The 25681-nt window shown below is 48.4% G+C and overlaps 1 protein-coding gene across 1 annotated transcript in view; it reads right to left on the reverse strand.

Moving 5' to 3' along the window:
- Positions 1-25681, reverse strand: part of Galnt9 (polypeptide N-acetylgalactosaminyltransferase 9) — an 82503-nt gene that overhangs the window by 17578 nt on the left and 39244 nt on the right. Inside the window, exons 3-6 of the mRNA XM_052168211.1 lie at positions 17000-17166; positions 14906-15080; positions 8334-8531; positions 959-1076 (exon numbers count right to left, since the gene is read on the reverse strand). Of these exons, the coding sequence (XP_052024171.1) occupies positions 959-1076; positions 8334-8531; positions 14906-15080; positions 17000-17166 (658 nt within the window). The remainder of the gene's footprint in view (positions 1-958; positions 1077-8333; positions 8532-14905; positions 15081-16999; positions 17167-25681) is intronic.

Genomic DNA, 25681 nt, shown 5'->3' on the forward strand with positions numbered 1-25681 from the left:
CATCACTACCTCCTCAGTTCTTCCCTCAGCTATGTTTTGTCCTCTCTGTGTAGCTTCTCCCTTCCCACAAACAGGAGGCATCCTGGAAGAAGGTATCAGGAGCCTTGGAGACTGGTGTTCCATGTCCTGCTCCACCAACTTCGTGAGTACAGTCGCGCAGACCTCGAGCTGCCCCAGAGCCTTGCACTGGTCACTCCCTTGCCTGCGACATCTGCCTTGCTCTCCAGGCTCCTGTGCCTCACTAGAGTGCTTCCCTACATTTCTCTGTTGTGATTAATGCTCTTGCCTCAGCCCCTCCCTGCTTCATTTCCTATCCCAGCTTCCCCTCTGAAGGACACACTTCCTTTTGTATAGTCATCCCCTTCCCTAGAAGCCAGGATGCCGAAAGGCAGGCCATCCTCTCCTTTTCCCTCTAAGCCATAAAACCTAGTTATGAGGTAATCAGCACATCTGTTACTGACGAATGCAAGAGGCCCAGTGTCCTAGGGACACAGAGGCAAAGGCTCAAGGCAAGCCCATGCCCAGTTCCGCCTGTCACCTCCACTGCAGGCTGTCCCATTGCTCCCCTCGTAGGGGCACCCGTGCCTTCTGCGCATGCTCTGCCTTTCCCTGTAACCAAGGTGGTAGGTGCGTTGAGCTGTAGCCATTTAACGGGAGGACCAATTTTCCCCCACTGTGTCCACCTGGGCTCGAAGGATGAGACTTTCCCAGGCAACCCCACCAGCCAATGTGTATAGCACAGAAAATGACAGTTTGGAGCGCAACAGACGCAGGGCTCCATCTGCTTTGATCTGCTCACAGGCAGAGCTTCATTTTAAAAGTGCTAGCAAGGACTCCCACTGAGCCTTTTTTGTCTTGGTTGGGCTAACACAGTCTCCCAAGCAGCTTGGGTCCTCAAGCCCACCCTTGTAGACAGTCCCCTGGCTCTCCAGAGCACACCAGCCCTGTGCCTACTCACCCGCATGCCCAGCTCAATGTTCTCTGCACCATACACCTCCATGCCTGGGTCCAGCAGGCCAATGTCCCCGAAGTACTCCCGGTCCACCACAAACGAGCAGCCAATCATGGCAGGTGTCCTGGGGAAGGAGAGATGCAGAATGAGGCTGTCACCAGGGTCTGGCCCAGAGCCCTATCTACTTGTGAGACCATAACTCCTCCCCTCTTAGTATCCCCATGCTTCTTGTTCCTGCTGACATGGGTGTGACCTGGGTATAGTGGGAATTCATTTCTCCAGCTGCCATGGACCTGTCCTTGTATGCCTTAGGCCCTGGCAGAACAGTACAGACCAGGGTCCAAGAGCTTGGCTTGGGTTATGTGACTCCAACAGACACTGCTTTCCACGGGTTACACCTAGTTTTCCTCCTTCAGTGCCATGTCTTGTTGGTGTGTATGGATTCAGGGTTACACGGCACAGTTGTGTGAGTTGTATGCTACTCAGCTCCATGAACCTTTACTAACATCAATCTGAGTGACAGGATCTGAAGGCTCCCGAGTACACAGCTCTACAGCTGCAGTGAACAGACTGCCAGCTGCCACGTCATATTTCAGTTTAAACACACACACTTTTAAAATGGCAGTGAAAACGCCTTTCAGCATTTTGTTGTAATCATGAATGGGTATGCTCATTATCTAGGTACCAAAACTCCATCAATGTCAGGAACTGGAGAGATGGCTCAGCAGTTAAGAACACCAAGTGCTCTTCTGAAGGTCCTAAGTTCAAATCCCAGAAATCACATGGTGGCTCACAACCATCTGTAACGAGATCTGATGCCCTTTTCTGGAGTGTCTAAAGACAGCTCCAGTGTACTTACATATAATAAATAAGTAAATCTTTTTTAAAAAATGGCGATGCAAGCTTTTAATCCTAGAAGCACTTGGGAGGCAGAGGCAGGTGGATTTCTGAGTTCAAGGCCAGCCTGGGTTTGTTTACACAGAGGAAACCCTGTTTCTTTTTTTTCTTTTTTCTTTTCTTTTCTTTCTTTTTTCTTTTCTTTTTCTTTTTTTTTTCTTTTTCTTTCTTTCTTTCCTTCTTTCCTTCTTTCCTTCTTTCCTTCTTTCCTTCTTTCCTTCTTTCCTTCTTTCCTTCTTTCCTTCTTTCCTTCTTTCCTTCTTTCCTTCTTTCCTTCTTTCCTTCTTTTCTTTTCTTTTCTTTTCTTTTCTTTTCTTTTCTTTTCTTTTCTTTTCTTTTCTTTTCTTTTCTTTTCTTTTCTTTTCTTTTCTTTTCTTTTCTTTTCTTTCTTTCTTTCTTTCTTTCTTTCTTTCTTTCTTTCTTTCTTTCTTTTTTTTGGTTTTTCCAAGACAGGGTTTCTCTGTGTAGCCCTGGCTGTCCTGGAACTCACTCTGTAGACCAGGCTGTCCTGGAACTCAGAAATCTGCCTGCCTCTGCCTCCTGAGTGCTGGGATTAAAGGTGTGCACCACCACTGCCTGGCTGAAACCCTGTTTCAAAACAAAACCAAAAACCAAAACCAAATCAAAACAACCCATCAATGGGCACACTCCCAGGAAATAGTACACAGAGAAGCAAGATCGATAAAGGAGCAGGTGGGGGTAGGGAAATAGTGGCCACCGTGTTGATGACACTTTGCATGTGTGGGTATTGGCAAAGGGTAGAGTGCGAAAAGACTGAAAAGATGGAGAAAAGGCGGTGACCGTATGTCAACCACAGGAACCGTGAGCCGCATAACACACTCTGGCCTGCAGACCAGGGGACATGAGGTCTGTGAGTCACATAACACACTCTGGCCTGCAGACCAGGGGACATGAGGTCTGTTAGTCACATAACACACTCTGGGCTCCTAGACTTTGCATGAAAGACCTTGCCTCAGAACAAAAGCATCCATCAGCACCTGGGGCTGAGTCCCTTCCAGGCCGCGGTGCCTGATGCTGAACTCAGTGGAGGCTGCTCATGCCTTCTTCAGGGCTGAATCTTCCCAGTAAAAAGAACGAAAAGACATTGGTGTGCATCAAGACGAAGTTAACAGAACATTCTGCTCTTGCCGACTGAAAGGCAGGGGTAAACACAGTAGTGTTAAAAAGCAGTTGTCATTTTATTTGTGCTAAGATATAGTCTTTGTTGTTCACAAGCTAACAGTAACAAGATTCTAATAGCACCTTTGAATTTTAACAGCAAGTACTCAATTTAGTAGCAAGTACTCAATTGGTTAAGGTATGAGCCCAATGTCCAACAGATATGTCTCTCATCTTCTTCAGCAACAATAACGGTCCCGGGATGATTTCTGATGAAGAGAGGTGCCGACTTCCCCACCACGGCTGTTACAGCCAGTAATGACGTTTATTATTGCTCAGCTCCAAAATAAACGGAAACTCAGGAGGCCGCAGTGCCTGAGCCAGAGGCGCTGATTTTATTTGCATGAGGAATTCTTGCTGTGATTACATGTTGCGGTGAATCTTTCATTGCCGGGCATATTTGGGCTGGAGATTTACTGCAACAATTACAGAAGAGCAGAACCAAGCAACGCCTCAGATGAGGTCTTCTTAGGCTGGGGGATGTGTCCTGATCATTATAGGGGTAACCCCCAGTTCTGTAGCATTCAGAGGACACCGAGACACAACAACCGGTCCCCAAGAGGGCGAGGAGATCTGTTTGTACCAATACCAGATCTTTGCCTCTAAGCCCATCTTCTGGGCCTATAGGATCCACTAAAACCCTGATGTTTCTGTTGTAGCATAAAAAGTGGATCAACCCAAATGGCCTCTGCAGTTGATTGATAAACAGTGGTTTGTGCACAGCAGAGTATTACTTAGCTATTTCAGGAGTATATAGAGCCACCAACAGTCAGGCCAAAGACAAACTGGCTTTTAGTGGTCACATCTGGGCCTTGCTTCTCAGGCTCTGTCACCTTTCCAGACTTCTCTCCTCCACATTTCTCTTTCATTTCTGGTAGCTTTATTATTTGTGTAAAACTTGACTCCAATCTCCTATTCCAGTTGCGTATTTTGGGAGTGCAGAGGTGACTCTGGAGACCCACTGGGGCCATGGCGTGACGATGAGCCAGAGGCATGTTCCACAGGCACCTGACTGACTTGTAGAAGCTGTGGCTCTGTGAGGAGGTCACAAGCAGTCCGTTCAGAAGCAGTGTTCAAAATTGGGAAATTCTCGTTGTTTCTAATTCCCGACACAGCCTGTTGAATGAGATACAGTTTTTCATGGAAGGCTATAGAGGACAGGCATGGTGACATTTGACTGTGTGGGGAAGGTGTTTTCTCCTTTTTTTTTTTTTTTTAATCTTGAAGATACATTTATTATTGTTTTATAAGCTACATCTCTGGGCAGACAATGCCCTTAATCACAGCACTGAGGAAGCACAAGCAGGTGTGGCTCTGTGAGAACAAAGCCATCCTGATCTACATGTCATATTCCAGGACAGCCAGAGTTGCTTAGTGTGACCCTGAGGAGGGGGAGGAGGAGGGGGGGGAGGAGGAAGAGCAGGAGGAACAGGAACAGGGGGAGCAGGAGCAGGAAGGAAAGGAGAAGGGGGAGGGGAGAGGAAGGGAGGAGGGTATGGGAAAGGGAGGGGAAGGGGGAAGGAGGGAGGGGGAGGAGGGGAGGGAAAGGAGGAGGATGGGAAAAGCCACGCCTTTTTACTATTTGAGTTAAGACAGCATGACAGAGAAGCAGCCAAGTGGTGGGGAAGGCTTCAGAAAAAGATCTACAAAGCCCAAAGAGAGGGAAGACACATCTAGGCGTAGGCCAGTATCAGAGAGAGAGAGAGAGAGGGAGAGAGAGAGGGAGAGAGAGAGAGAGAGAGAGACTTTCTGAGAGAGACCCCACTGAGAAAGGTAGGTAGACCTGATAGACCCTCACAGTAGTTCTGTTATGACTGCATCAGGGGCAGCCTTCCCAGGAAAGGAAAATACATTATCTCGTTAAACGTTAATTATTCCTCCCCTCTCTTTATCATGGTTTTAGGTGAATCTGCTCTCTTGAAGGACGGTCTCTTCAGCCAGGTCATTGACTGGTCCAGCTGGCTTAATTAAGGAAGGAGATAATAGCGTGTTTCCACCCACAGGCAGATTCCAATCTTCTGCTGGTCACACTTTTGAGGAATCAGCATAGTTGTTCTCATGTGAGAGAAATCAGTCTTGGTCAGGAGCAATAATCTGTCCAGATCCTCAGCTGTGAGAAGCCATGCTTGACCAGGAGTCACGGCTCCTGACAACACAGAGTAAATGCTGTCCGATCGGGCTCTGTCTTATATTTCTGATCCTCCAAATCGAGCCAGATTCCTCCCTGCCACTCCTGATACTGTAGAGTGAGTGAGGTGACAAGCAAGGGTTCTTCCTCCTCTGTTGCTCCTGCTGCAGCACTGTGAGGAAGGTGAGACCTGCCCCAACCGTCATTCACACCCCAGAGTGAGGGAGGAGAAGAATGGCAGGATTTTCCCCTGTTGCTCCTGCTCCGACATGGAGACACCATGAGGGAGGAAACCTCTGACAGGATTCTCTCCCACACTTCCTCGTTTTCTAGCGTGAGGGAGGCAGTGTCTGACTGAATTCCCTGTCTGCCATGTGCCAGAGGGAGGGAGGCAATGATGAATTCCCCACCCTCCTTGCTCCTCATACTCTAGAGTTTAGGGAGATGAAGACTTGGACTCTCAGGCAGGAGAGCCAGTGATGCACACCAGATATATCAGACCACCTCGGGTGGCAAATCCTCAAGGGAGAGGATGTCTGTCAGGATCCTCTCCTCTGTGACTCCCCATCCTCCAGAATAAGGGAGTCTGAGTCTGGCAGGACTCACCAGGTCAGAACACTTGGCTTGTTTCTACAGTGAGCATTTTAAAAATTGTCATTACAAGAACTTGTATTGAAGTCTTTTTGTGGGCTGTGTGTTCATTCGTTTTGAAAAACCTGTTGGGGGTCGGGGCGGCGGCTAGAGAGACGGCTCAGTGTTTAAGAGCACTGATTGTTCTTCCAAAGGTCCTGAATTCAAATCCCAGCAACCACATGGTGGCTCACAACCATCCGTAATGAGATCTGATGCCCTCTTCTGGTGTGTCTGAAGACAGCTACAGTTTACTTACATATAATCTTCATTTTAGTCACCCTTGTGGGTATGTGGTAGTGCCTCTGCATCTTTTCAGCTGGGGTTTCTGTCTAGCATCTTTCTAGTGGTTAGCCATGTGCCCATCTTTTTTTTTTTTTTTAATGTGATATCTGTTAAGTCAGCCCCAGGAGTTAGCTGGGTTTTGGCAGCAGGGTTAATAGCTCCGGAATGATTATAATAAAGGGGTTTGGGAATCAGCACTGCCCCCGAGACTCAATCAGGCCATCAAGCTTTGTTCCCCACTGTCTCTTGTATATCCAGAGCCTGGCACAAACTGTGGAAGATGCCTCCCATCGGGTCTCGGACTTCTTCTGATTTCTAAAATGTCACACGCGAAGCATTTATCTTTCTACTAATTGGGATCCTGAGATGAATCTTGAATGAAGAAAAATAACCTTCAAACTATTATTCTCCGCTCCAATGAGCCCCTTGGGACCCATCCATGGGACTGTGCTTTTGGAAGCTCCGAGTACTGGCCTTGCTGCAAAGCCCAGAGCCCAAAACCCTGCCTAGGAAATCACTGCAGCCTGGGCAACTCTAAGACTCCTGGTCCACCGCTGACAAAACGACCTTATGGGGCTAAGAGATCTGGGAGCATGGCACTTTGCCAACTTTGGAAGCTCCTCAGTCTTAGCATTGTAAAACCATTTCCTCTGAGATGATGGTTGTGTTTTGCTTTGCTCCCCCTCCCCATTTCTGTGCCAAATGATTTCATCTCACAATGCCGAGTTCTGGATTTACTACCAGTAGCTCTTTGCCAATGGAAAGGAGATGAGCAAGGCATTTCAATGAACTAGTTCTTCAGTCTGCAGGGTCAAGCTGGGCACCAGCCTGGGAGGTCTCAGGAGACCCTCCTACAGATCAGCTGGTCCAAGGGACTGGAGCTGCTTGCAGCATTCTAACCAGAAGGTACTATTTTTACCAGGAGGGAAGGAGGTCTTCCCTCAAAGTCCCACAACCCTGTGAAGAGATAGGAGCAAGGTGCACAACAGCACCCGGGGCCCAGCAGGACCTGGAGATGATCATTCATTCCAAAGACAGTTCTGGAATCCAGGTGGGTCTCCAGGAGAAAGTGGAACAAGCCACCAGATATCAAGATATAGATCTCCCAGGGGCTCATCAGGTGGCGTGGAGGGAGGTAGGAGCTACTGGCTGAAAACTAGACTGTCCTGATGGGAGCAGGCAGGTGAAAGAAAGTTGATTAAGTGGGGGTGATGTCAAAACCAGCAGGGTGACAGGTAGCAGCAGGGTCTCCCACAAACACACTCCCATGGTCCCTTTTGGGCAGGAATTCATAATTCTTTTGAATGAATGGGGCTCCCAGATCTCATGAAATGGTTGGACTTCCTCTCCTCAAGTCTAAAGAACCAATTCAAACAGAAAGAAAATGTTCCACAGGCTAATGCAAGGTCAGGGTATTACCCTTACGGAACACAGTCCATGGCCATGGGCTGTCCTCTCTGCCCATACGGGGCTTCTCCAGGTGCTCTCCACTGCCATCTGCTTTTCTGTCTCTATGTCTCTATCTCTCCCCCTCTCTGTCTCTCTCGGTCTCTTTCCTTGCTGTCTCAGCCTCTATCTCTCTGTCTCTCTCTGTTTCTCTGTGTGTGTTTTTTAAAGATTTATTTATTTATTATACCTAAGTACATTGTAGCTGTCTTCAGACACACCAGAAGAGGGCATCGGATCCCACTACAGATGGTTGTGAGCCACCATGGTGGTTGCTGGGAATTGAACTCAGGACCTTTGGAAGAACAGGCAATGCTCTTAACCACTAAGCCATCTCTCCAGCCCTTCTGTCTGCATTTTTTATGGCTCTGACCTTTACCCTTTGTCTCTCAGTCTTTGTCTCCCTCAGTTGTTGTCTCTCAGTCTGTCTTGTTTTTCTGCTTCTATCTCATTCTCTGTCACTCACTCAACCTACCAGTTCTCTGTCTCTGACCCTGCCTCTCCATGGCTGTCCCTTCTAGTCTCTCTCCCCGCTCTCTTCCTCTCTCTGCCTCTCCTTTTTCTAAGATCACACAGCCAGACCACAACCTAATCCGACCTAGTCATCATTCTGGACTTGGATCTGAGGCAGCCCTGTCCGTGTTCCCTGACCATGGCTTCTCTGTTGTCTTGGCACTCCCTGCCCCTGTGAGGTAGGGACACTTTTTTTTTTTAATCTGGGGCCAGGTTGGGGCTTCTTCAAGGAACCGATCCCCCCCTCTGGTCCTGAACCAGCTTTGGTGGAACTTCCCAACTCCCACGGTGCCCCTGGCTCACCTGATGGGCGCTGACTCATCACCTTTGTCCAGCCAGTCCTGCGGAGGGATGATGTACATGCACCACAGGCCCCAGTTGTAGCCGTGGGCAGCGCTGGCATACTGCTGCACCTCAAACGTGCTGTACTTGATGTTGTCAATGGCTGGTAGGATGATACGCCGGCGATCCTCCTGGATCCGTGCAAGAGCAGGCTCAGCCCTGGGAAAAGTCCTGGCAATGAACAAGAGCCTCCCAAACCCCCAGCAACCCAAGGAAGGAGCCCCACTGGCCATGAGTTCAGACCCTTCAGCTGGGCCTGGCATCTAGCTGAGCACAGGACCTAGTGGTGGCAGATTTGGACTACCAGGAAGGGCTAACCCACAATACTACCCCGACCCAAGCCTGGTCACCTCAGTCTTCTTAACTGGTCAGTGCTAGGCACAGGGAGATCTAGAAGGTTCTCCATGGGTCACCTATGGCCCTGGGGCTACACAGAGAGACTTCTTAGTCTAACCCTACTCTCTCTTCTATTCCTGTACCTGTGGTAAATATGTCCATTTTCAAATGTTAACTGAAGATCTGTTGTGAGCCACACTTATTGTAACAGATTGCATTCATAAAATTAAAAAGAAAAAAACATCCATGCCTCACGGTGCTTACATATACTGCATGCAATGCACAGCCTATACAACAGACCGTGGTTAGGAGGATGAGAAAGATGAGGCTTGGATACAGGATGTGTGAGAGGGTAAACGTACTGTGGAAAACAGGAAGCAGTGAGTGGGGTGAGCTCTGAGTTCTAGATGATGTCCAGTGTGGAGTTCTCTGGGTACCGAGTGGGAGGATGCTAGGAAGTGTGGATGGACAGTCTACAGACAGAGCAGCTTTACCAGCTGTCCGCACACGACCAGTATGCATGGGGTGGGCTGTCAGGAGGCCATAGGAGAGAGGGCAAGAGAGGCTCTAAAGGGGGAGATGATGGGCCAAAACAGCAGGTATTTGCTCCATGACATCAGCTGGTCTGTTGCCTCTGCAGTATCTTGGAGGTGAGAGGGACAGCCCCAGCCTTTAAAGACACATTATCTACCAGAAGCACAAGGTCAAAGACATATTATCTACCACAAGGACAAGGTTAAAGACATTATCTACCCACAAGGTAGAGGGCTGTATCCAAACTGGATCTACCTAAGATCTGAGATTGGGGTGACTAGTGGTTTGAGGGTCTGTGTACTACAGCAATGGAAGGATAAGGAGTCAGGGCCATATGGGGGAGGTCCCATCACCTTATTCTGCCAGGGGCAGGCTTGTCCCTCTGGGTGAGCCTCTATTGACCTACCTCCTCATCAGTGAATGGACAAAGCCCACCAGAGACACTGCAAATGCTGTTTCTGCTAACATGTAAGATCTGCAACAAGGGTTATGCTAGAAGCATGCTATTCACAGATAACGGGGTTTCCAGCTATGAAAATGAGAGTCATGTACTTTAAAAAAAAAAGTTGCATTCTGATTGATAAATTCAACTCTCCTAAAAGCCTACTATACTCAGAGAACTGATGGTAGGTAGTGTCGGTTGTTGTAAGGTGCACAACCCACACCACAGTGCAGGAGACTCTAGCAAGAGGGTAGCTGGTGATACAAGATTGAAAATGGTATAGAATTTGAGGAAGTAACAGAAAGATGAGAAAAAGAAGAGCCGTATCACAGAGCGGCCGTGGAGGGAGGCATGGGGTATGGAGAGCAGAGGAAGCGGGACTGCCAAACACCTGTTGAGCATAACCAACAGAGTCGTAGTCATAGGGTATCTGAGATAGTTGGGGTATCACGGTAGTTGTACAAGAGAAGCTGCCTCCAAGGCAAGTCTATCTGACAGGCCGAACTGGAGTGAATCAGGAAATGATGTTCCATTACCAGGGGCTAAATATGTCCTGAAACTCCCAGTACCCAGGGACCCTCGGTGGCTCTGGGACCACACACGGGTGGATAGCTCCACATACTTGTGCACTGAGCCCCTCTGTGGCTCTCAGGCCTCCAACCCCCGGGTTGACATCATAACAAACTTCTCTATTTAAAAAATGAGTTGATAAGCTAGTGAGATGGCTCAGAGGGGAGAGGTCCTTCCTGCCAAGCCTAAATTCGATCCCTGGGACCCACAGGGTAGAAGGAGGGAATTGATCCCTCTAAGCTGTACTCTGAGCTCCACATGTACATTGTGGTGTGCTCGTGTGTATAGTATCACAATAAACAACAAAAAATTTAAAAAAACAACTTAAATTCCTTTTTAAAAGATGGGATGCTGGGCGGTGGTGGCACACACCTGTAATCCCAGCACTCTGGGAGGCAGAGGCAGGCGGATTTCTGAGTTTGAGGCCAGCCTGGTCTTCAGAGTGAGTTCCAGGATAGCCAGGGCTATACAGAGAAACCCTGTCTCAAAAAACAAACAAACAAACAAAAAAAGGTGGGAGACAGTCTGGAGAGAAGGCTCAGTGGTTAAGAGAATTGTCTGTTGTTCCAAAGGTCTGGACGTTAGTACCCAGTAACCTCATGATGGCTCACAACCATCTATAATGGGATTTGATGCCCTCTTCCGGCATGCAGGTATAGACGCAGATAGAGCACTCATATACATAAAGCAAATAATTTTTTTTAAAGTGGGAGAAATGATACAAAACTCTTGAGTTTTCATTTCTCTTGAAAACGGACAACCGGAAGTTCCCTGGTGACTTGGCCCTGGGTGGGTCCTTCACTGCTGTCTTAGTTAGGGTTTTACTGTTGTGAACAGACACCATGACTAAGACATTTCTTATTAGGATGACATTTAATTGGGGCTGGCTTACAGGTTCAGAGGTTCAGTCTAGTACCATCAAGGCAGGAGCATGGCAGCATCCAGGCGGACTGGGGCTGGAGGAACTGAGAATTCTACTTCTTGCTCTGAAGGCAGCTAGCAGAAAACTGACTTCCAGACAGCTAGGATGAGGGTCTCAAAGCCCACACCCACAGTGACACACCTACTCCCACAAGGCCACACATCCTAATAGTGCCAGTCCCTGAGCCAAGCATATACAAACCATCACATTCCACTCCCTGGCCCCCGCAGGCTTGTTCAAACGCATGAGTCTATGGGAGCTATACCTACCCATAGCATAATAAATACATTTAGTCCAACTTCCAAAGCCCCCATAGTCTATAACAATCTCAACAATGCCTAAAGTCCAAATTTCAAAGATGAGCTAACTGCAATCTCCAAAGCAAGAAAGGAAACCAGCTGGGCATCTCCATGTCTGATGTCAAAGCAATCTTCAGCTCTCCAACCCCTTTTTCATCTTCGTTGACTGCAACAAACTTCTTTCTCCTGAGCTGGTTTCACTCCCTGTTAGCAGCTTTCCTCAGCCGACAACCTATGGCTCTGGCATCTTGAACATCTCGGGGTCTCCAAGGGCTTTTCAATGTTACAACTTATTTCAATGTCTGGGATGCACACATGATCTTCTGGGCTCCTCCAAAGGGCTGGCGTCACTTCTCCAGTTCTGCCTTCTGTCGCACTCTAAGCTCAGGTTGATCCACTCCACTGCCATGCTGTTCTTGGTGATCATCCCATGGTACTGGCATCTCCAATACAATGGAGTCTTCCACTACAACTAGGCGTCACCAGTGTCCTTCCATGCCTCTCACAGTGCAAAGTCTCAGCTGCTCATCACGACCCCTTCATGCCTTCAAAACCAGTACCAGCTGGGTGACTCTTACGCATTACCAAGTACAGTTGCAGCACGAGGTACAACCTTGGCTGTCTCTGGAACACAGCTTCTTTGTGCTCCCAGAAAACACTTCCTAGAAGATTTCACCTCAGTGATGCTGGTCTCTTCTTAATCGCCGCTAATTTCTGAGCTCCAGCTAACCAGCATCAATTGTCCCAGTAGTCCCTTCTGTTCTTGATGCTAAAACCAGAGCCAAGTGACTGAAACTGCTGAGTTCTGCTGATGGCTGGGGCTAGAACATGGCTACCCTTGTTCTATCATGTCTTCACCAGCTTTCTGATTCGCAACTCCTTCACTGCCTAAGCTTGGCTGTCCTGGAACTTGCTCTGTAGATTGACCTTGAACCCAGAGATCTGCATGGCCCTCTCTCTTGAATGCTGGGGTTAAAGGCATGTACCACCACACATGGATTTAAGCTTTTCTTCACCTAGAACCTGCTAGCCTTGAACTCAGAAAATTGCTTGCCTTTGCCTTCTGGGATTAAAGGTTTACATGCCTGAACCTACACTTAGCTGGATTGGAACTTGCCCCAAGGTCACTACTCCCTAATTAAATTTAATATCTTTTTTTAAACAAAGATTTATTTATTATTGTATCTAATACACTGTACACTGTAGCTGTCTTCCAGAAGAGGGTGTCAGATCTCATTACGGACGGTTGTGAGCCACCATGAGGTTCTGGGATTTGAACTTAGAACCTTCGGAAGAGCAGTCGGTGCTCTTAACTGCTGAGCCATCTCTCCAGCCCAATTTAATATCCTTGAACACAGGATTCAACTCCATTTCACTTCCTGGTGCTCCTTTAATACTCGAACCATATATTTTATATTTTTGCTTTCTCAGCTTGCTATGTTTGTTTAAAACACTCTTCATGAGACGTAACTAGAGAACAAAGTCTATGGTGAGCGTTTCTGAGACTTCCTTTGTCAATGTAATTAATCTGAGTCTCTTCACCTTAGCCTTAGGCAGACTTTTCAGATAATGGCAAAAAAGCAGCCACATTCTTCATGGAAGCACAACAAAAACAGTCTTTACTCCAGACACTAAAATCCTCCACTAAAACCTCTTGGGCCTTTACATTGGGTCTTTACAATTCAAATCACTCTCAGTAACAAAGTCTTCCATATTCCTGCTAGGATAGTCAATTAAGCCTCATTTAAAGCATTCCACTACTTTCCAATCCAAAGTGCCAAAATCCACATTCTTCCAAACAAAAGCATGGTAAGGCCTATCACAGCAATACTCCACTCCTGGTACCAACTTCTGTCTTAGGGTTTTACTGCTATGAACAGACACCAAGACCAAGGCAACTCTTATAAGGATGACATTTAATTGGGGCTGACTTACAGGTTCAGAGGTTCAGTCCAGTATCATCAGGGCAGGAGCATGGCAGCATCCAGGCAGATGTGGGGCCAGAGGAGCTGAGAGTTCTACCTCTTGCTCTGAAGGCAGTTAGCAGAAAACTGACTTCCAGGCAGCTAGGATGAGGGTCTCAAAGTCCTTGCCCACAGTGACACACCTACTCCCACAAGGCTATGTCTCCTAATAGTGCCAGCCCCTGAGCCAAGCATATACAAACCATCACAACTGTGGACCATGAGAGACTCTAAGGCTCAGGTTTGGCACAGGGACTTTCTGGCAGAGCCAGTGACCAGGGTTCTAACCATGTAGAAGCCACATACTGAGAGACAGACACCTGGCCACCAGGAGCTGAGAGAGGACAAGAACTTCTCTAGAGCCTCAGAGGGACCAGCTCCAAAGCACCTTGATCAGAGTGCCCGAGCTGGCAGAGTACAAACCCCAGCTATGTTCAGCAGCTGGTGAGGGGCTTTGGTGGTAGTGTCCCTGGGGCAGTACTATTACAGGCCACCTCCCTTCTGCCCTACCCTGCTCTCTGTACCCCATGGTACCCACTCTCACTTCTTACAACACCTCGCCCTAAAGTAGTCTTGGCATTTTGGCTTATGGTCCCAGATGCTTATGTGACATGCATATATGTGACAGCAGGTACCACTCTGTGATCTCGTCAAGCACAGAGACTGAGTTCCAGAGCAGAACCACAAGTAGGGATTCTAATGCCCTCTTCTCCATATGAGACACAAAGACCATAGGAGACCTTTGCTAGTCACACACATAGGTACAGCACAACCCACATAGATTAATAGCTGGGGACCCTGGTCACCAGATGAGGGCCTCACTGAAGCAAGAAGCTCCCCGTTGTTCTGTCTGCCCAGTTCCTGCCCAGGGCCAGCAGGAGGAGCATGCTCTTTTCTAGCAGTATGGAACAAGGAGCCAGCTCTGGCACCAAGCCTCTGACATTGCTTCTTCAGGATGTGTCACTTGCTGGACAAAGACATTGTCCTCAAGACATCCTTTGCTGAAAAAAATATGAGTAATCCCAGGACAGATTTGCTGGGCCATTCAGCCCCTGTGGACATCTTGGGCTTACACAGCCCTGCTCTGGTCTAAGGTCCCTGCCTCTGTGGACTGCAGGTTCCCAATCCGCACTGGAGAGATAGATTGCTCCTATAATGAATACCTTGCAAACCTATTGGCTTTTGACCACAGTTGCGGGATGCCTCTTCACCTCCTGGCCACAGGGCCCCATTGGGCCACAGGAAAGCCCAATCCTTTCCCTGAATAAGAAGTAGTTCCTGGATCTAGAATTTTCCACGAGGTCAAGAAGATACTTCCTCTTATGCCAAATGGCTGCAGAGACCATCTCTGGTAACCTCCAGAATCACAGCACCCCCACTCCCCCCCCCATCCCCTCACCCCCGTTCAGCCTTACATGCTGACTAATCTGAATCCACACAGGATGTTCACACACCCCAACCCTTACCAGCCAGTGTTGAACTCCACGTGGGCATCAAAGAAGCCAACAATGGGAGCTGTGGCCACCTTCCATCCCTGCAGCCGGGCACGGATCAGACCTTCCCGACGGCCATTGCGCACGACCTTCACAAGGCCTGGGTACCTTTTGTGAACATACTGGTCCAGATTGAACTTGAGTTCCACTGAAGGGGAAAAGACGTGTGTGTTAGCATGCTGCACTGGCAAGAGCCTGAGCCATGTCTGGGATGGTTGAGCCCTGTTCCCAAACTGGAGTTTCAGAAAAGTACTGCGAAGTCACATTGGGTTGGGATCTGAGATCCAACATACTGGACAGTACCCCAGTCCTATGAATCTGGGGAAAGGGAGCAAAGGAAAAAAATAAGAACAGTTCAGATCAAGTGATAAAGGCAGTGTAGCTAGCAAAACCGGCAGTTTCACTACATGCAAGAATGTAGACCTCGTGCAGATGAGGGTATGGTCAGCCATATCTTTACACACAGGAATGAACCCCTGTGCTGGTGGGGAGAACAGCCAGCAAGGTCCCTCTACACAAGGGCATCACTTGGTGATGAGATAGGACACCCTGATACTGCTGAAATATGGAGGGACTGTGACACATTAAAAGTGACACACACCAGACACTAACAGATAGTAGTTTTTTAAAAATTTTTTTGTCTTTCTGACATGTATATAGGTGTCAAATCCATGGAGGGGTAGTAGGAAGGTGCTGGTCGCTGGAACAGGTAAGTCACTGGTTTCTGTGACAACACATTCAGTTTGGGATGATAAAAGAATTCTGTGGCCATAACATAGTGGCCTAGGCCTGTGATCCCAGAACTCATGCAGGTGAGGCAGGAGGATCTCTGTGAGTCTGGGATCAGCTTAGGCTATGTAATGAGTCCCAAACTAGCCTGGGCTACAGAATGAGTCTTAAAAGACACCTCAACCCCCCCCCCCCCCCGACCCTGCCAATAGTTTTGATGTAGAAGTGGTGGTTGTCCAACATGGATATCCTCAATATCATTGAACTAAGATCATCAGTGACTAAGAGCTCTGACTGCTCTTCCTGAGGTCCTGGGTTCTAGTCCCAGCAACTCCACAGTATTATAAAGATTGAGGTTGGAGAGATGGCTCAGTGGGTAAGAGCACTGACTACTCTTCTGAAGGTCATGAGTTCAAATCCCAGCACCCACTGACAACTATTCATAAAGAGATCAGACACCCTCTTCTGGTGTCTGAAGACAGTCACCATGTACTTAATATAATAAATAAATCTTTTTTTTTTTTTTTTGGTTTTTTGGATTTGTTTTTTTTTTTTGAGACAGTGTTTCTCTGTATAGCCCTGGCTGTCCTGAAACTCACTCTGTGGACCAGACTGGCCTCGAACTCAGAAATCTGCCTGCCTCTGCTTCCCAAGTGCTGGGATTACAGGCGTGTGCCACCACCGCCCGGCTAAATAAATCTTTTTAAAAAATGGTTAAAACAGTAAATGAGGAAGTTTCTAGATTGGGTTAGTTGAGGCAGGAGGCCCATTCTAACTGTGGGCGGCACTGCCCATTGACAGGAGTCCTGGACTAAATAAGACAGGAGAAATGAGCTAAGCACCAGCATTGGCCTTCTCTGCTTTCTGAATGTGGATGTGACTAGCTGCTTCTGCGTCTTCTGCCCCATGCCTTCCTCATCATGCTGCACCATAGCCTCAAACTGTGAACCAAAGCAGGCCCTTCCTTTAGCTACTCCACCTCAGAAATCTGTAAAGTAACTAATGCAGGCCCATTGGTGTGGCCTTGAGAGGAAGGAGCACAGAGGACCGTGTGCCAGCAACACAAAGACAGAGCAAAGGGTCACAGCCCAGAAGCCCATGTGTTGCTGAAGGTAGCCGAAGACGGGAGGACGTTCAGCAAGCTGCTTTCCCAGGCTGCACCTCCAAGCTTAGCACCACTTAGCAACTCAACTCTATGGCTCCAAGCCCCTTGTTAGAAGCCTTTGGCTGGGATGCCCACAGGAATTCATACACCCAAGAGCTGGTCCACAGCTGCAAAGCCACACGTGCTCGACAGCACTGCCCTTCAGGCATCAAAGCCGTGTGCTCTCCACTCACCATTGTCGCTGTTGTCATCCACCAGGATGACTTCCTTCAGGAGCTGGGAGGGTGTATGGTTGACCACACTGTGTACAGAACGCAGGATGACTGAAAGGGCCTCGTTGACAAAGATGAAGACCACGGAGATCTGGGGCAGGTCTTCTGAATATGTTATCTGTCTGCACCTGTGGGAGGCATGGTGGTCACCAGGGGTGCAGTGGGAAGCTGGGACCATGGTGGTCACTGTGGGAGGCCAACCTGGCAGGTTCTAGACCATGAAGCCAGCAGAAGGGCAGAAACAAGGCAGTCAGTGGAAACCAAGAAACACCACAAGAGAGACAACCTTTGGAAGCTGCAGCTTCTCACACGCTGAGCCTCTGCTCACCCAGTTTAAACCTTTTATACTGCAGGATGCTTAACAGGTTAGGGTTAAGGTTAGGGTTAGGGTTAGGGGTTGGGTTTAGGGTTGGGGTTAGGGTTTTGGGCGAGGGTTTGGGGTTAGGGGTTAGTAGTTGCATTAGGTTTAGGGTTAGAGCATAGAGGTTCATGAGGTCTGTTGGAGGGCACTGTGCTGCTCAATCTTAGTATAGTTCTTGTGGTGTCTATGGTCTCAGAGCAGGAAGAACAGGTTGCAGACCCTAGATAACCTGTATAGATTCTGCTCAACTAACAGCTGCCATCTGACATCCATCTGGGCAGACAGTAACACAGGCCATGAACAGCTTGGCACAATTGTCTAACAAGGCCTGCTAAGCTGGATGAATTAGGCAGGAGCCACCTGGCTGTTGGGAACAATGCTGGGGTGCCACAAGAGTCCAGTGTGAAAGATGTAGGGAGCAAGCCTTATGCCTCTGGTGGTGCAATGGGAAGGGCAAAGCTGGGAGAAATTATTTTTACAAGTTATCCTCTGACTTCCAGACATGTGCTGTGACATACGTTCCTTCAAACCCACAAATAAATAGATAATGTCATTTAAGATATGTATGTGTGTGTATATATACACACACACATATACATATATGTATATGTTATATACATATGTATATATTTCACACACACATATATATACACACATACATGAGAAAAGAAAATCACAGGGGTGCACAATAGGCACCCTCCTATCCAACCTTGGCCTCCTCCTCTTTACATGGGATTTGGGGGGGGGGGTCCCTCCTTAACTAATCACACTCATAGTAGCTCTGCTTCCAGGTAAAGCATATGAAGTCCTATAGGTTAATGTTTCAAAGAGAATTCAGGGGACACAGATCATCAGCCCGTGGCACTAGGACCAGCAATGTTCATGCCACACTCAGACTGAGAGTTAGAGTCGAAGGTGCTCTTAAACCACTTGAGAACAGGGGCGAGACATTTGCTCGCTGTTACTCTTTGTGGACTCAGTCTTTTTCAGCCCAAGAGCCACAAATGGCCCCTGTTAGAGATGAGGATGCTTTCTCTCAGCTGCGGAGATTCAAACACAAGTCACCCGAGTCAGGAGTGCAGAAGGGATGCCCGGTACACAGCATAGTTAAGGACCCAGCCTGCCCCAGCAAGTCACCACCTTCGCGGCCAGGCTGCATACATCTTGAGCCACCTGTGCGACTTTCGAGGGACAAGTGCTGCGTAGCACCACATTGATATGGATTGTGCGTGCTTAGCTATGGAGATTTCATCAGTCAGACAAACGCTTCCTGACAAGAAGACCTAGGTCCATTTATCCGTGGAAGGAGAAAATTGAATGCATGATTTTCATGAACTTGCAATGCATGTGAAACAGAGAAGACATTAGTGGGCTTGCAGGAGCTGCAGTCACCCAGAAGAGACCCCCATGCCTCACTGTGAGGGAAGTGCAACTGTTCCCTGCACCAGAAAACTGTGCAGGCACCTGTCACTGAGTCTGTCACTAGAGTTCCTATTCCATGATTTATCCTTATTGCTGTTGAAGTTCCTTCCTAAAGAGAAGATGCAGGATGTAAATAAAGTCTATTTCTTCTCCTAAGGTTCCAACAACAAACAGGCACAGTTCCACTAAAGTTTGCCCTGGGGAGCCAGCTGGGCTTTCTTACAGGGACCAGGTTACCTACAAGGCTGTGAGTGCTACTCTCAAAAGGCCACACTTGAAAGCCTCGGATGAAGCCTCTGTCAGTCTTTTCTGGCCCTATATACTTCAGTTCCTTCCTGGGGCCGTGTGGAATAACAGCATACCAAATAGGCGGTAGGGAGACACTAGATACTCAGGTGGCCATCTTGTAATGGCCTCCATGAGCAGATTTAAACAGTGAGGAAGCCCAGCTTGGACCATCTTCTGCACATGAGATAGTGCTTGGTTTACTCTGAGGGCAATTATGTACAATACTCATCCAGCACACAGACCTCATGACCATGTCCCTCACCCATGCCCTCTGTCAGGGTCTTTTCCCCTACTCCTTCATGAGAGGATGACGGTGGACATCCAGGCCAAATACCATTTGAACATCTGCAAAAGTCCTGCTATGTGCTATGGGGAGGCAGTAGCTGGCTGCGCTGGGATGGAACATACTAATTCTCCTTCTGTTTCTGGGTTAGTTGTCTGGAAGCCCATGGACTTGGCCATGGGCATGTGAACTTGCTCGAAAGAGTCTTCCACCCACAAGGGCTGGTTCTTTTGAGTGTGTGCTTTGAGAGTGTCCTGTCTCTGGTCCTCAGCCTGTCAGGGGCTGTTGAGAGGGAGAGATTCTATCTCCTGGTCCATGGGGTCCAGCCTTGGCTCACTGCCTCCACCGAGGAAGGCTAGACTCTTCTCACATTCACTATCCACTGGGCTGGGAAGTGGACACAGGACACTGTACACCTGCACTGATCACCTACAGAAGAACCAGGGTCTCCCAGGAGTGGAAAGGTAATGGGCCTACCCCAGACACCAATAAATGTCTGCCCAGCAGAAGCACAGTGTGAGATGGCATGCAGGATAGAACAGTAACCCTGTTTGCCAGAACCTGGCCTCATGGCTAGGAGACTCTAGGAGAGATGGTAGGACATGTCTTCATTCTGACTTGGACCTAATTTTATAACTCTCTCCAAGAAAGACATAGTCAGAGATAAAGACAAGGTAACAGAGAGTCAAAAAAAGAGAGAAAGAGACAGAGGGAAATACAGAGAGATAAAAACAGACAGACAGGTACAACAAACAGTGTTATACAGTCCTTAAACAAATATAGAGGGCTGGAGAAATGGCTCAGCTGTTAAGAGCACTGACTGCTCTTCTGAAGGTCCTGAGTTCAAATCCCAGCAACCACATGGTGGCTCACAACCATCTGTAATGAGATCTGAAGCTCTCTTCTGGTGTGTCTGGAGACAGCTACATTGTACCATTGTACTTATATATAACAATTAATAGGTCAGGTGGTGGTGGCAGTGGCGGCGGTGGCACATGCCTGTAATCCCAGCACTCTGGGCGGCAGAGGCAGGCGGATTTCTGAGTTTGAGGCCAGCCTGGTCTACAGAGTGAGTTCCAGGACAGCCAGGGCTATATAGAGAAACTTTGTCTTGAAAAAACCAAATCCAAAAAAACCCAAAAAACAAACAAACAAACAAAAAACAAAAACAACAACAACAAAAAAACCCAATAAATAAATCTTTGGGCCAAAGCAAGCAGAGGTCCTGAGTTCAATTCCCAAGCAAGCACATGATGGCTCACAACCATCTGTACAGCTATAGTGCACTCATATACATAAAATAAATAAATAAATAAATCTTTTTTTAAAAGGACAAAAAAAGCTGGGCAGTGGTGGCACACGCTTGTAATTCCAGCATTCTGGGAGGCAGAGGCAGGTGGATTTCTGAGTTCGAGGCCAGCCTGGTCTACAGAGTGAGTTCCAGGACAGCCAGGGCCATACAGAGAAACCCTGTCTCGAAAAAACCAAATCCAAAAACAAAAAGCAACAACAACAACAACAACAAAAAAAAAAAAAAAAAGAAAAGAAAAAAGAAAAAGAAAGAAAAGAAAAAAAGAAAAAAAAAGAAAAAAGTATTTAAAAGAAATATAGAAATGAGTAGCTGCTGGCTCACACCTGTCTCACACACACCTGAGCTCCCGCTGTTCATCTCATCTCTCAGCTTCCATATCCCATTTTTGAAAGCTCAGATGTGACACCAAGCTGAACCCATTCTATACGTCCTGCCCCCTCCTTATGGACACTGATGTGGGTCTGACAAACGTCCTTGCGACTGTGTATTACAGAGAGCTACGTGTCATGTGCCCTGGAGGTACCTTGTCCGACTTCAGACAAATGATGGCTTACAATATGGAGTCAGTGTGGTTCTCTGGGATGCATGTGTGAAAGAGTGTTCATGAGGTAATGTCTCAATCACCCTCTGCCCCTTCCTAACCGTGGGTTCCCTAGAGTACTGTGTGTGCTGAGAAAATGCTCAGGACCATCCGGGACTCCAGGACTAAGAAAAGAAAAGAATGAACTGTGACTCCATCGTGCCAGAGTGTGAGGGAGCCAGAGACTCCTCCCAAGTTCAGTAGCATCATATTTGTCAGAGAGGAAATAAATAAGAGCTTAGGTCTTCTCATGGTTAGCCACACTGCCTTTCTGGCCTGCCATGCGCCAGGAGATGGGGGCTATGTTTTGTTCCCACTCCTGGACTCTGTGTAGTGCCATCTCCAAGCAGAATAAAGCAGTGTGTTCAACCATGAGCAATCAACCAACTAGTTTCCCACCATAGCTTTTCTGTGGACAGTGTCCTCTCCCATTGCTGGCACAGAGTGGTGTTTCTGCAAACCCATGGTTGAGCATGAGCTGGATAGGAGGATGAGGACAAGGCTGGGAAGTATGCTAAAGGGGCCAGGTGCCACAGAGCTTCAAGCTCCTAAGAGGGAAATAGGAGAATCCTGCCTGAGAGACGACAGAAGTGGCGCACTTGCCAAGAACCGAAGCACCTCTCCCCAGATGCCCAGATCACTGGTGCTAATGGAAATGCATCAGGCTGCCCCTTGTGCCCTGGAGAAACTACTGTGGAAATAACAAGAAGCAAAGTGTTCCTGAGAGCCACTGGCTGCGAAGCAACGGGACCCATGTCTCATGTCGAGCCGGGCCTCAGCAGACAGAAAGTTGCTCATTTGGAAACGATGCTCTCATTTCTGGGAATATTGTATGGGTAGATTCTTGGAAGGCAAGTCCTTGGGGACTGTGCTGCTGCCGCGCTGCAGGGCATAGTCCTGCCTTGCTGCAAAACACAAGATCATCCAAGCGGAACACGCACATGAGTTCAAAACCCTCAACTAGGCAGTCATCTGTATTACTGCCTTCTCACTGCTATCTAAGAAGCAAAGGAGGAGTGCTCCATGGCCAGAGGAAAGAGACTGTACAAACCCAGAGACTAGGGTCTCTCTTGTATCAAATTGTCTTTCACAGACTGAGTCCATCCATCCGTCCATCAGTCTGTCTATCCGTCCATCCACCCATCTGTCCATCCGTCCACTGTTGCTAGAGACAATACTTCCCTACAATATACCCACACCTATGCACACACACACACACACACACTCACACACACTCACACAGATGAGTACACATTTCCACACATGTATGTTCACATTCACACATGTACACACAGCATTTTGTTTGGAGACACGGACACATCCCACTAAGACCTCTCTCCTTGGCATGTTGATGACATATGGGCCACATACATTTACACAGTGCCTGTCCCTACAGTTACAGACAAGACACATGGCCACAGACACATGTCTACACACAAAGACTGAAAGTCACGAGAACCAAAAAGCTGAGAGCAAGCCCACATGTCCTGCCCACCATCCCTCTTCTCACAGGTTCAAACTCCCTTTGAAGACATAGACACAACACTTCAACCACACATCAGAAGGCGAGACACACAGATGTAATAGACACATACAGAACACTCACTCTCATACCACCCTCTCTCAAAGGGAAACAGGGAGGAACCTCAAGCTAGTGGTAGAACCAGACACTCAGAGACAGGCAGCCTCCTCTGGCCTCACAGGGGTGTAGGTATGTCTCCTGTCCTTCAGGCAGTAGCAACCCTCAAACCATTTTTGGGTCACTGGTGCTGGCAGATCTCCCAGGCCCAGATGACACATTATATTCTGGGTCAGCTCAGCTCTTGATATTCTCTGTTGACTTTCAGCAGTTGTGTTAAGTTCCTTGCTGCCTTAGCCCAGGACCCTCTACAGGGGCCTGTGGGTGCTCAGTGGACCCTGGTCAGAACTCACATAGCAGGAGAGGGGGGTGGCTGTACTGTAGACCTAAGACTGAAGGCATACCATAGCCAGTGTACTCTGGCCACTGAGAAGCCTAGGGCCAGCCCAGTACTCTAACTCCAGTGGTCCACATTAAGGATGTAAGGACAGTGACTTCCATTGTCAGATTAGGTTTCAAAACTCCAATATGTGGTATCAGGGACATCTCTGGAGCACCAGAGACAGTTTCTGGGTTGGATGCTCTTGGAAGCAAGTCCTTCCAGTTGTCCTATACATCCCTACAAGAGAGTAGACCTAGGCAGGGGAAGCTGGTAAGGACCAGCTGTGCATTCAGGACACAGCTCCATTCTTAGTAAAAACCATAGCCAGGAGTAGAGGCACAGACCTGCCATCCCAGTACTCAGAAGGCTGAGGCAGGAGGATTATGAATTTCACCCCAGCCTGGACTACATGAGGAGATCCTCCAGAAAACCACCACCAAACGAAAATGAACTGACAAAACCACTGTGCCACAGAACACAGGTCAAGGGTCATATCCTCAGGGAACCCTAAGTGCCCTGAGATCTGCAGTGTCCAAAATACCTCCGTTCCTCACAAGAACCAAGAGAACAAGGGTGGGGTTTGTCCAGTAGACAGTGCAGATCTATCTGCCAGCCTGAATCCGAGGAGCTAGCTCAGCTTTCTGTTTGTCATGCACTCAGTCCACACTTATCAGAGCTGACAGCCAAGCTGTTCCTGGCTCAGACGATGAATATGCATGGAGACCGCAAACAGGAGGCGAGGGACATTGCGGCCGGCCTAGGCTTCTGGGGAGCGCTGTTCATTCTGATGACACTGTTTAATTTGGATTTACCAGGCTCCCTTCGTCATCCCAGGGGCAGGCTTACTAATCAGCATCTACATGATGCACTTTGTGCCGTAATTAAAGCTGCTGCTTAATTAGAAAAACTGTCCACCCCCAGACAAAAGGAGCCCAACAATGGCACAGACAAGAAAGTGTGAGAAATCATCTGAGTGGGTGGCGTCACCCGTGGGTGCTAGAACGCACTCACACGTGTGCATACACACGCACACACACCTGCAGCCCAGTTTCTGATGGCCATGACTGCTCCTCCTGGAAGCATGTTCTGGCCGTGCTGGGAGGGTGAAGCCCTTGAGGAAATCACAGAGAGAAAGCTTTGGGGGAGCTTGGGCTGAGCTTGCAATGATCCGTTTTCCCACTTAGCCACCCTCAGACACCTGTGAAAGACAGGTGTGAAAGTTTGCTGAGTGGGGCAATGCTCACAGGTGCCGACTACACAGCCTGTGTGTTCACCTTACTCTTCTGATGTCCTACCCGCAGGCTGCACATGGCAGCCTCTGTGGTCGCACACAGCAGCCTAAAGTTGTGACTCATACAATAGCCATTTCTTGCCACGATTCTGGGGTCATGGGGGAGGATCAGGAATTTGGAGGCCTCTTCAAAGATTCTAGGTTGGGGGCCGTCATGTGGTATAGTCACACAAGAGCTAAAGAGGACATGAAGGGGCTAAGCCCCCTGGATGTGTGGCTGTCTCTTCAAGCACCATCTCAGAGCCTACCCACAACACCTTGACCATCCTCCTGCATGCTCAGATGTCCTACCTGCTCCTGTTTTATTTCTTAGCAGCCCCAACATGCCTGTGGCTCAGTCTCTCTGGTCTAGTTCCCATCACGCCTTTGCTCTGATTGGCCAGGCCTGGCACACATGCATTACCTGGAGCAGGCCTTCTGCCATACTCCGTGGAACTGGACATGGGAAGAGGGTGTGTCCAAGAGCTGAGTGATGAAGTTCTGCACATGCTTGTCCTTGGTTCATGCACTGAGAAGGGGAATGACCATCAGAGAGAGAGCGCCCATAAACCTCTGTGTAACCCCAGATTTGAAGGCAGCAGCTAGCTAGCTTCCTGGGTCTGTCTCGGGATGTAAATAATTCAACTTCTGAATTTCAAAAGGTACCCAAAAATAAGAGAATCAGGCATGGAAAAAAAATACAGGTTATTTTGGGACTTAAAAAAAAATAGCACAGCTACCAGAATAATCCTGGAGGTGCAGTCTCCGTTCCACTGCTGGGAGGATCACCCTGGCCCAGGCACCATCCTGGGAGCGGTTCAAACACGGCTCCAGATTCTGGGCGTTCACAGCCAGCTGGGACTCTGGACTTTGGCCATCTTACCACCTTGGCTCAAGCACAGAGCAAACTGGGGGTGAGGGATGGAAGTCCTCAAAAGCAGCCTGAAGATCTGAGGCTCAGAGACTCGGCGGATGGTGGGGTGGTCCCTGCTTTCTTCTCCCACACTGCACCCACTGCTCGGGTGAGGCACCTCTCCAAGCTTCTTATTTCACCTTCTTCCTGGCTCCACCACCCTCCTGGGCAAGCTCCTTGCCGGAGTTCTAGCCCTTAGGTCCGTTGGGCAGTAGAGGAGCTGAAAACAGACCTACTGCTCATTGCCCTTCAT

This window comes from Apodemus sylvaticus, chromosome 22, assembly GCF_947179515.1.
Source record: "Apodemus sylvaticus chromosome 22, mApoSyl1.1, whole genome shotgun sequence".
Classification (NCBI taxonomy): domain Eukaryota; kingdom Metazoa; phylum Chordata; class Mammalia; order Rodentia; family Muridae; genus Apodemus; species Apodemus sylvaticus.